At 44.9% G+C, this 12,361-nt stretch overlaps 1 protein-coding gene across 1 annotated transcript in view; it reads left to right on the plus strand.

Moving 5' to 3' along the window:
* Positions 1 to 12,361, plus strand: part of SH3BP5 (SH3 domain binding protein 5) — a 98,106-nt gene that overhangs the window by 50,070 nt on the left and 35,675 nt on the right. The window contains exon 3 of the mRNA XM_088463773.1: positions 7,951 to 8,079. Coding sequence (XP_088319899.1) covers positions 7,951 to 8,079 — 129 coding nt within the window. The remainder of the gene's footprint in view (positions 1 to 7,950; positions 8,080 to 12,361) is intronic.

Below are 12,361 nucleotides of genomic sequence, written 5' to 3' on the forward strand. Positions count from 1 at the left end.
TTTGCCAACCTTAGGGCTCAATCCAATTACCTTGCGTCCGTAAGATCTTTGGGGCAACAGCTGCACTTTACGGCAACCCAAACTTGCACAACAGTGCTGGAAGAGTCATAGGGTTCCGAGCGAAATTGAGCACCGAGCGGGCTGAGAGGGGTGCAAATTCAGGCGCTGTTGCCGGCATTTTATCGCTGTGGCAATGGCAACTTGCACCCTTTGTGGACAATTGGATTCACCCTTTAGATCAGGGGTGGGGAACCTTTTGATTTATAAAATATTATTTGCGGGCCCGCCGCAGGTCACGACCCCTCCGTGTGATGTCTCACGGGGGCGGAGCCACAATCGCCGGTAATTACAGCAATGCCCAGAGCATCCTGAGGATGCTCCGGGGAACTGTAAGGTCAGCGGTGTGACCGTCTGAAGCTTCCTAAGGATGCTCCAGGCGGCATTACTGCATAGATTCTGGCTGCAGATTCTGTTCCGAGGGCCTGACCAAATGATTCCGGGGACCTTATACGGCCCCGGGGCCTGAGGTTCCCCATCCCTGCCATAGATGGTGATAGGGAAAGGAGGATTGCAGCAGTACATGTACTGCCACAATCCTTGCTAAATAGACATGGGTTAAATAGCAGGGGAAATGCTATTTCCGGAGATATACAGTGAATTTCTGTGGTGGTAGCCGTTAATGGGGAGAAGCAAAATAATTAAAACCTAACTGGTTCGGCTCTAACTAACATCCAATTCCCTCTCTCAAGGTGAGAGGACCTAGGGCCTGATTCCAATTTGCAGTATTGCACAGCAGCAGGTAAGCGCCTGTTCAATACTTTACAGCTAAGATGCAAATACAGAAGTAGGGGCGTCTGTAGGAAAAAAGACACCTCCTGCATGCATCTATGATCCGAGTGCTGCATCAGATCGATGATTGCAGCCCTCGGCCAGAAAGCGCAAGCCAAAGTTGACTCAGACTGGCAGTAGTGGTCAGCTGGGTCCAGGAAGTCTGGTCCGACAGCGCAGTCCCGGTTTCCACCCTCCTAAACGATGCTGCGGCTAAGGGGTCCTGTGCATACGCAGATCCCCAAACATCAGATTTGTACGTAACCCATCTGGTTTGCGTACAAATCCAAATCATGCCCCTAGTGTCCAATACACAAAACAGCATTTAGCACTGCACTTTGCGTGAGTTGATCTGTGTATTTGATATATAGATGATTTATTACACACACAGTGCAATTTATTAGCAAAACTATGTAATTTTCCACTCTGTATTGTGTATAAAGATGCACAGATTGGTATGAATAAATGGCGTGGTTATTTTTATATACAAGTAGATACTCCAGCTCGGCCAGCTCATCTGTATTGAAGTTACTCAGTCATTCCCAACGTTTGGCATTGGATCCTCGGGCTTGAATTGAGCATGACGACTCCCACGTGCGTACATGAAACCTATTGAATCCCAAACTGTCTTTCAAAGAGGATTGGTTTCCAGCTGTGCATTCAAAACCTTCGATAGCTATTATTACTGCAATAAGGAATCCAGGCAGGAGGCCACGGCTATCTCTTTATCATACCAGACTTCTTAAATAATGCAGAAACTGTGCTTGTATAATTACTGATGCTGATAAGACGTCCAGGGCATTAAGCACTTCTAGCGTAATATGATTGTTACACAAATACCACATCCAAATAATATAGACCATCTGTGACCAGACTAAACTGAATCCTAGTAAAAACTGCTGAACATAAGTAAGCCCTTTGCTATAAATTGTGAAATGTAACTTTCTTTGTATGTTAGTTCCACATATGTTTGCAATCTTACAAGCAAAGCGATCCCTACCCTTTGTTATGTGTGCATTTATTTTGGCTAGCTAGTATTTACCCCTACTATATTTTTTTTCAGTGTCCTGTTTCTCAACCTGCTCCACACCCAAATGTGTTGTCTTGGGTAATAAAGACAGCCTTTAATAGACAACATTAATTCATAGCACAGCAAATTGTTAACCGGTGTGGTGTATTTAATAAGAGCAAAGACATGCTCACAATAACAGTCACAAATGCATTTTCTACTTCAGGGTCCATAGGGTATCTGGTGGATGCTCTGTCCGTCCGGTGGACGTTCCGGTTCGCATACCTGTTTCCTCCGGTTTCCCTTCTTCCACGGGTAATCCGGAAATTCAAACAGGAGGGAGGGACGCTCCTGTTGATAGCTCCCGCGTGGCCCAGACGGCACTGGTTCTCAGACCTTCAGGGGCTGTCCGTGGACAGTCCTCTGCGGTTGCCGCTACGACCGGATCTTCTGTCGCAGGGTCCTTGTCTTCACCCGGACCTCGCTCGGCTGTCTTTGACGGCGTGGCTGTTGAGACAGCCATGTTGAGGTCCAGGGGGTTTTCCAGCTCTGTGGTGCGTACCATGTTGCGAGCTCGGAAACCGTCGTCCGCGAGGATATACCATCGCGTGTGGCATACGTTCTTCCAATGGTGTCGACCGAGAGGTTATGCACCGCGGGAGTTTCGTCTGTCTAGGATACTTGCCTTCCTACAAGCGGGACTAGATCACGGGCTTCGCCTTGCTTCTTTGAAGGTACAGGTTTCGGCCCTGTCTGTCTGGTTTCACCGTAGGATTGCTACAATCCCGGATGTGCGCACCTTTATGCAAGGTGTTCTCCGCATTCAGCCGCCCTTTGTTCCACCTGTGGCGCCTTGGGATTTGGCTGTGGTCCTGAGGGCTCTCCAGGGACCGCCGTTTGAACCACTGGGCTCAGTGGATCTTAAATGGCTAACAGCTAAGACTGTTTTCCTTTTGGCCATAGCTTCGGCCAGACGTGTTTCTGATTTAGGGGCTCTCTCTTGTAGACCCCCTTTCTTGATTTTTCATGGGAACAGGGCAGTGCTCCGCACTCGGCCTGAATTTCTTCCCAAAGTTGTTTCCCAGTTTCATGTTAACGAGGAAATAGTTGTTCCGGCCTTTAACTCACCTGGTCTTTCAGTGGGTGAGGCCACTTTGGATGTTGTGCGGGCCTTAAGGACTTATGTTGACCGCACTTCTTCGTTTAGGAAGTCGTACGCCTTGTTTGTCCTCTATGGCTTCCGTAAAAAGGGTTGGCCTGCTTCAAAGCAAACTTTGGCAGCCTGGATCCGTATGGCTATTTCTGAAGCTTATCTTCATGAAGGTCTGCCGGTTCCTCCTTCTTTGAAGGCTCATTCCACTAGGTCTGTGGGTCCTTCGTGGGCAGCTCGACGTGGTGCCTCTGCAGTCCAGATCTGCAAGGCTGCTACGTGGTCCTCTGTCCATACCTTCGTGAGGTATTACAGGTTTGACACCTTCGCCTCTCAGGATGCTTCCTTCGGGCGGCGGATTCTCCTTTCAGCACAGGAGCGTCCCCACCCTTAAAGGATACTGCTTTGGGACATCCCCAAGGTATCCTGTGGATACCCTATGGACCCTGAAGTAGAAAATATGAGATATGGTAAGAACTTACCTTTGTTATCTCTATTTCTACGAAGTCCATAGGGTTCCACAGGACTCCCGCCCTGTCGCACCTGTGCTGCAGATGGGCTTTGGTCTGGTCACCGGTTTTCCCGTCTCCCTCTGGTGAGTGTGATTCTTGTGTGTATCCAGATCTTCTTTCTCTCTCTTCCTTCTCCTCCTCCGGCCTATGGCTTGGTAACTAACTGAGGTGCCTTGGCTCGGGGGCGGGGTATAGGAGGGGGACCCTAGTGCATCCTGGGAGGCTGAAAGCTTAACTCTGTGGTGCCCGATGACTGACGTCACACCTATACCCAAGGTATCCTCTGGAACCCTATGGACTTCGTAGAAATAGAGATAACAAAGGTAAGTTCTTACCATATCTCATATTTTTTATTTTGTTCTTTCTTTAGTTGGTTTTGTTTATTTTTACTGTTAATGGTATAATTTGCTCATCAAGTATTGGTTGTAGTTTTAGCAGATAAAAAAATAAATGGCTCCTGTAGAGAATTATAAATGAAGTTTTTATTGGTGGTTATTATCCCTAGCTGGGACTCAATGTTTGAGCATCATGTAATAATATGTAGATCTGTGCCTGCTGAAGTGCCAATGTTTTTCTAATCCACAGTTCATATATGCTCATATGTGTAACAAAAAAAAGATATAAGGGATCGAGGGTCTGGTGTGCTACAAAATTAACTAATTTGCAGGTTCTGAACTTATTAAAACTCCAGGATACAAACCACTTGGTGATGTCATAGGCGATAGAGAGATTGCTACTGTTTTGCATGATAGCAAATGTAGTTTTCTGCTAAAATCACTGCAAACAAAGGTCACCATGATTCACAGAGGTGCCTTTAGAATGTGTTTATGGGGTCATAAATACATGACCTATAGATATATTCTATGTTACACACACTATGTAATAATTGAATTACCCCTTTTAGAAAGGAAATACATTTTGCACACTCCTGTGGTTATGGTTCTCACTCCTTTCTTATTAATGTTACAATAAGGCGTTTGATTTGAGAAAGGACTGTCAAAGAAAACCAAAGCTTGCTTCAATTCAAGGACATATCATTAGTACAGGAGGTAGTTGGGATCCCGGCATCGACATTCTGACGGTAAGTAGTGGGGTTAAGTTTAGGCACTATTGGGGGAGGGTTACATTTAGGCTGTGGAGGGAGGTTAGGTATAGGCACTATGGAGGATAAGGGTTATATTTAGGCTGCTGGGAGGGAGGGGTAGGGTTAGGATACTTACCAACAGGTGTCTGTATCCCTGTAGGGATACCGGCATCGTTATTCTGACAGCCAGTATCCCGAGCGCCAGCATCCTGTACCCAACCCCATTAGTACAGCCAACTGTTTAAAAAACATAAATAAAAAATATGGCCCTCTAACAACCTATACTGTATATCCACCTGACTGCCACTAATATAGGATACAAGTTGCATATGCTTATGTACAACTAATGTAACATAATGTCGTTTTCATCAGAATTAAAAAATGTAGATATGGGGTAAGATATTGTTTTTGTAAGTCAGTAATTCAATTGAAGGACACTGCAGCCAGCCACATTGACCCCTCTTTAGCAGGAAATGGCTGATAACATAGGGTCTATTTACTAAGCCTTGGATGGAGATAAAGTGAAAAGAGAGAAAGTACCAACCAATCAGTTCCTAACTGCCATGTCACAGGCTGTGTTTAAAAAATGACAGGAGCTGGTTGGCTGGTTCCTTATCGCCATCCAAGGCTTAGTAAATAGACCCCATAGAGCATTAGATTTCACTATAAATGTTCAACTTTATATATTTTTTTTTTACAACATGATGGAGAAAGGGTGGGGGAAACATGTTAAACAAACAAAAGTAATAACAAAACCCAACAGTCACAATTCTAAAGAATAACTTTGGTACGGTCAAGAGTAATGCTTGACTAGTTGGGAGCAGATGGGGAGTTAGTGGCTAAGACGAAGGAGGCAGGAAGGAACAGGAGAAAGAGATTGGGGAGGGCGTGTGTAGAATTAGAGGCTTGTTGGAAGTAAAGGAAGGAAGGAATTAGAGGGGAGGAGTGAGACAGGGTTAGGAGAGAGATGAGGATCTTTTTAAGAGTTTTATATGATGGCAACACTGATGGAGGACTTAAGGGTGTTGGAGTGTATCAGGTCCCAAGCCCTCAGGCCTATCTTGCAAATAAAGTCTAGTTCTCTGTCCTGTTTTTGGGAGGAGGAATAGTTTCAGGGGCTAAGATAGAGCCGGGAGATGGCAACTCTGGGCCTGATTCAGAGCCGGACGCTCTGACCAGAGCGCTCGCTCTGAATCAGGGCCAGCCTAGCTTAAAATGGTGCGGCCTCCTGGCCGCTCGTATAGCTGTGGGTGACCACCCACAACTTATGCGAGCGGCCAAAAATATGGTCGCGATGGTCAAGACCATCACGACCATCGGGCTTGCGACGAGACCCTTGTGGTAGGGTCTCGTCTGCCGCAAGCCCGGAGTGCATTTGGCTCTATCAGAGCCGAAAACACTCCCACTGACATCACTAGTGATATTAGTGGGGCCGGACCCAGACGGTAGGCGTTCCCATGGGAACACCTCTGTCTGGGCAGCCACGCCCACCGGCACGCTCACCATCGACAGCACGCCCTCATTGGTGCGAGACCCCGAGTGACAGCTTCCCCGTCGCTCACCGGGTCTCGCGCATGCGCACGACGGAGGCACCTCCGTCATGCGCATTTAGGTAACATCGACCCGCTTGCGAGCGTACAGCGCTCGCGAGCGGGTCTGAATGAGACCCTCTGTCCATTGGGTATTATGTGCAGTAGCGTTCAATAGGTAGAGAGACTTTGAATGGGGGAAGTCGGAATGAGGGAATGGATAAAGTGGTGTATTTGTATGTATTGATAAAAGTTAGTGAAGGGGATCTTGTGTTTGTTTTGAAACTCCTGAAACATGTACGGGATAAATTTACCAACAAAATGATGGACCCTAGTAATGCCCACTGCAGCCCATATGTATGTATGTATGTATGTATGTTGCAGAGTGCTGGCCTGGGGGGAAAATCTGGTGATTCCACAGGGGAGTCGAGGAAGAGGGGTGTCCGAAAAAATGGTGGAAGAGTTGACCCTGTGCCAATGACAGAGCGTGAGCACAACCGTGGGGACCAGTCGTCCAGAGCTAGGCTTATGCTTCGCTAGGAGCCAGGGAATATGTACGAGCAGGTCCGCGGCTACCAAGTCAACCTCCAGGTCAACCCAATGCTTAACAGATGGTGGGGTGTGCCAGGCCCCCAACTTTAGAATTTTGTTTGATAAACAGTAAAGTTCTGTCAAGTTTTACATATAGATTTGTGACTGGTATTCATACCTATGATTGCATATAATGCAACTTGAATATTAGGTTTAATCCCCTTTTTAAATTGATACAAACAAGCAATGCTGCATAGACCAAATAAACTCTGTTGAAGCTACATTTCTCCCCTATAATTTCTATCCCCAAGCTGAGCTTTCATTATCTATTCAACATGGTTGTATGTTCCTATAGGACACTTTCAAAAATGACCTAATATTTTTCATTAATGGATGCAGTATTGTCCAAGCTTTAGTCAATAAAAGGAAAAATGTATGTATTATAATAATTGTTGATATCTATCACAATTTGAAAAAATGAAGCAATTTGTAGGGTGAACCTTATATGTAGTTGTTGGCTAAGAAAGGACGGGATGTGCCAGGGCAGGCTGAGGATGTAATGAAGTGAATGGAGACCTACACACTTGGCGATGTGGTCACGATGCGATATCGTGTCCGATTTGCCCTTGAACTTTCCCCAGCAGCTCCCCGGCAGTCGTGGGCATGATTTGTTGTTAAAAACAGTCCAATGTGACAAACGATCTATCGTGCCTCCTAACTATTCCAGTGCATCGTGACTGAGATTGTCAAATTTTGCCTACAGCACGGCAGATCTGAAGATGCGATGTACGATCCGTGGGGACGCTCATTGGCATTGTGAGTGGACGCTCACGATTTGGGCATATTTTACATGATTTGTCATCACGATACGTCGGAATCGGGCAAATCGTGTAAAATATCGCTAAGTGTGTAGGCACCTTTAGGTTGTGGAAGGAGCTGGGTCACCAAAAGTATATAGTGTGTGTCCTTCAAACTGAAGCAGGAGGATTATGCTGTCAAGCATACCTCTATATAAAACTCAGATCACTTATCTAACTTATTTTAATTTATTTATTATTCTTAATTTGTAATATGTATGGGGACGTTTTAAGTTTGCTGTTGTATTGGAAGTTTGTTAAATAAAATAAAGAATTGCCAGCTCTGCTAAAATTAAATGACCAACAATATAGATTTGAAAAGGAGTTTTTCCCTTTGTGTCTCTTTCACTAAACCTCACACTTGGTGTTGTTTCATAGGAAGGAAAGGATATATATCCATGTGTTCCTTCCTTTATATGTCAGTGTTTAATATATATACATCTATTTCAGGATGCCAGACAGAGGTTCCGCTCTGTGCTGACAGAAGCCACCCTGAAGCTGGAAGAGATGGTAAAGAAAATCGGAAAATCTGTGGAAGATTCCAAGCCATATTGGGAAGCCAGGAAAGTGGCCAGGCAGGTGTGTAGGGGATCCCCGGCTGTGTTACACTGTAGTCTACATTCATTTACCTACTTCTCAGTGCGTTATGATGATTGAGGAAATGTTTTGAAGGCATTGATTACTGACACACACAGGCTTTCCGGGAATGTGAGAACTGTTGACCTTTAAAGTAAACTGTAGCGACTCATCTCAAATTCTTTATAGTCCTGTCCCATGAACAGGATGTTACATACAATACAACAGATTTGTTTCAAGGGATCATGTAATAGATTATTGAAGAAAATTAACACTAGCTTAGTAGTTGGTGTAGTCAATTGGTCGTCAGTTACCATGTCAACAGTTATGATGTCAACATTGTTAAAATGTCGACCGGTAACTCGTCAACATGGGAAATGTCAACATTCTCAGAATGTCAACATTATGTTTAGGTGATGGGAGGGCTAAGGTTAGGCACAAGGGGGAGGTTATGGTTAGAATGTGGGGGGAAGGGAGCTTAGGGTTAGGCACTAGAGGAAAGAGGGATAGGGGAGGAATATGGGATGCAATCGGGAAACTGGCTGACGTGATCCCGACAGCTGGCTTCCCGACTGCTTTATCCCGGCGTGGGTTAAATGACAGGCGTCTATATCTAGACACCTGTCATTTTCTCGACGCCGGGAGACAGGCGCCCGGCATCCCGATCGAAGGGATGCCGGGCGCCGCAAGCGGACAGCCTCTTTAAGGTTAGGGCACCCGGGGGGGACATAGGGTTAGACACCCCCAGGGAGGGTTAGGATTAGGCTAGGGGGAGGGAGGGTTAGGGTTAGGCACCCCCGGGGTGGACTTAGGGTTAGGCACCCCCCCAGGGGACTTAGGTTTAGGCAGCGGGGAAGGGGGGTTAGGGTTAGGCACTTAGAGGGGGGATTAGGGTTAGGCACTTGGGGGGGAGGTTAGGGTTAGGCATCCCTGAGGAGGGTTAGAGTTAGGGGGGTTAGGTTAGTATATACTTAAGTACGATCAGGATTTTCAGCGCTGTTGGGCTGTCGCTGCCGGGATCTGTCCATCTGTCGGCTGCCGCTGCCGGGATTCGAACCGCTGGCCATGCGGCCGGTGGTATTTCCTACCGATTCCAGGAATACTAACCGGAAAATTGGAGCACCTGAGCCAGAAATTAGGGACCTGGAAGTCGCTACAGCTGCCGGGAGAGAAAAATGACTGCTGGACCACCATCTACAACATGAAGGTTGACTTGGTCAATGTCGTCATTATGACCATGTTAAAATGATGACTGTTGACATATCATGTCACACACATGCCATTGTGGCCTTCACAAAGTGAACTGTATTTATTCCAGAAGATATTGCTCTTCTGAAGGTAGCACTGACTTTGTAATTAACCTAACGATAAAAAAAAGGTTATAGCCATTAAGTGGTCAGTCAGGGGAAGATTGGTGCCTCTGCTCTGTACATCGGAAGTACTTGTGGCTCTCCCTCTGCAGTGACTTGTATGATGTAATTTGTAGTACCACACCAATTATCGATCCACAGGTTGCCGAAGACCTTTCTAAAGGGTATGTTTGTTTCATGCTGTTGCAGAATACTAATATAAGGGTGTAGACCAGCAAATGAGAATGGCCTGTCTGAGCATACAGTGCAATCAGTTCTTTCTATTATACTGTTTATACAAAACAGTTTCAACAGGCTTTGCAAATCCTATGTCTTATTGTTTAAAAGGAGATTGACATAATGATAATTAACCTAAATAAGTCTGTTATTCCATAAGGATGTGAGAAAGTAACAATATGTTTAATTAAATGACTCATGTTGGCATTATATCATCTTCTATATGACTTCAGTAATTACTGTTTATTGTAAGAAGAACACAGCAAAAGGGCAGTGCAGACCTAATTACTGTATGTGATCATTGTGCATGTCATTTCCTGTCCAAAGTGGCATTTCCATGGGTCGGCTCAGCTGAGAATCCATTTTGTTGTTGTAACATTCCTTTCCCACCTATTGTGATCCACATCCTTCTCTCTCTAACTACTAACGATGTCACTGACATCCGGCTTCTCTGAACAATGAAATAGAGGGAAATGCTGGAGGTTATACTTGCGTAGGTATGTAGGCATTCATTGACGGGAGCTTGTATTGTTTTAAGTCTTAATAGAGGCTATGTTTATGTGTTCGCTGGATACAAATATCTAAAATGTTAGGGCTACAGTACAGGTACTCCCTAATGATGGTGGCTATTTGAGTGTTGTAGAGTTTATTTAGGTTGGTGCACATGGTTTCTCACACTGCTTGCTAGTCTGTTGCCTGTGCACCTTGCACCACTGGCCTTACACATGTGCATTGGCAATTCCAGGACTGAAAGCCCAAATTGTGCTTCACTGTGTAGGCACATGCTTAGAAGAGGGGCCTTAGGGAATTAATAAAACTCCCCATCTCCCCATCCGATATATAGGGCCTGATGTTGCAGTGTTACACAAGAAGACTTTAAGTCCGCAAATTATCCAGTTGTTTACTTTTTTTTGGTACTATAGTACATTTCTATAAAGCAGTGACCCTGTCAGCTCCTAATTTACAGATATTGAATTGATGTGTAGAAACAAACTACAACAGAGGAGGCACCAATATAGTATAGTAATGTTTGGGTCTCTCCAGCTCAAGTACTTTATAAAGTACTATAATGCACATACAATTCAGTATAAAAATTAACTCCTCTGTTGCGTACTTGCACACTGTCCCATATTTTTGGTAGTTCTCCCTGACTCTGAGTCGCATGAGGACAGGTAACATTGTCAAATCCCACCCACTTCCCTAGATAAGTGGACATTGTCTCTATGACATAATTAGCTGCTAATCGTGACATCAAGGACCTGCCCACAAGGCGTGATATCATGTTTTGCAGCTTTGGAATGTGAAGGCTCTGCAAGGATGGCTCAAGTCGTGTAACCACACTTCCTGAAGTTGCCCTTTGACCACACATGGAATCTCCTGAAGGGGAGATCTGAAGAGTTGTAAAATATGATTTACTGTCCAGTGTGTCCATCCTCAATCCCCAAAGCTGCTGTCCAGGGGGTCCATCTTCAAACCCCTATAGCTGCATATTTGTCCACTTGCAATATTGTATATCCAGTAAACCTGAAGAATATATGACAAATGATTAACTACTAGCTATCAGATTAAGCATGTGGTATGTTCCCTTTTTGTCCAATGCCTGTATCATATCAGAAGTGTAATGGTATAGTGTAATATTGACATTTGTCCGTTTTATGATTTAAACATTTGTTTTATATTGGAGACTTCCCTTGTCCATGTTTTCAGCAATATAACTTTTATTACTTGGCATTGAGGGCTTGTTTTTTATCTTTAAAAATTATCACATATGTCGTTTTAATAGGTTTCTTTTCTTGCATCTGTTTATCAGCTCTCCACTTTCACACTGCTGCAGTGTCTACCACACCTGGCACTGTAAGCAGCAGGAGCAGGGGTGGGAGAGACACCTCTAATTAAGCACAGGACTCATTTTAATGCAGCACAATCTTCTCTGTATTATTAGCACGTTGCATACTTTCTATTTTAAAACCGCTACAAGATCTATTAAATTGGTGGTACAACAGCTCTGAATTAGTAGAGTCAGTTTGCCATTATTCTGGGACCCCAAAAGAGATGGCTCCTAATAGAATGAAGTGTATACCTGATGATTCAGGACCCTCAAAATGCTGCAAATATCATACTCCGATCACATATGTGAATAAATTCAACAGTTAGCTCTCAACAATGTTCTGCTGGGAAACCTTGGGCCCTGGCATTCATGTGAATGTTGCGTTGTTACCTAAACATTGTTGCAGACCAACTTAGTACACCCCTTCTTGGCAACAGTATTCCTTGATGGCAGTGGCCTCTTTCAGCAGGATAAGGTGCCCTGCCACACTGAAAATATTGTTCAGTAATGGTTTGAGCAACATGGCAAAGAGTTCAAGGTGTTGACTTGGCCTCCAAATTCCCCAGATCTCAAACCAATCGAGCATCTGTGGGATGTGCTGGAAAAACAAGTCCGAGCTGATGAGGCCCCACTTTGCAGTTTACAGGACTTAAAGGATCTGCTGCTAATGTCTTGGTGCCAGACACCACAGATCCCCTTCAGAGGTAGTGTGGAGTGAATGCTTTGATGGGCCAGAGCTGTTTTAGGTGGCACGAGGGGGACCTACACAATATTAGGCAGGTGGTTTAAAGTTATGGTTGTTGGGTGTAGATATGCCACAGTTATACGTAAAACAAATTTGTTTTCAGTTTCTGCTTTCGCTATTCAGCTG

This window comes from Taudactylus pleione, unplaced genomic scaffold, assembly GCF_031769625.1.
Source record: "Taudactylus pleione unplaced genomic scaffold, aTauple2 ptg000053l, whole genome shotgun sequence".
NCBI classification, from domain to species: Eukaryota; Metazoa; Chordata; class Amphibia; order Anura; family Myobatrachidae; genus Taudactylus; species Taudactylus pleione.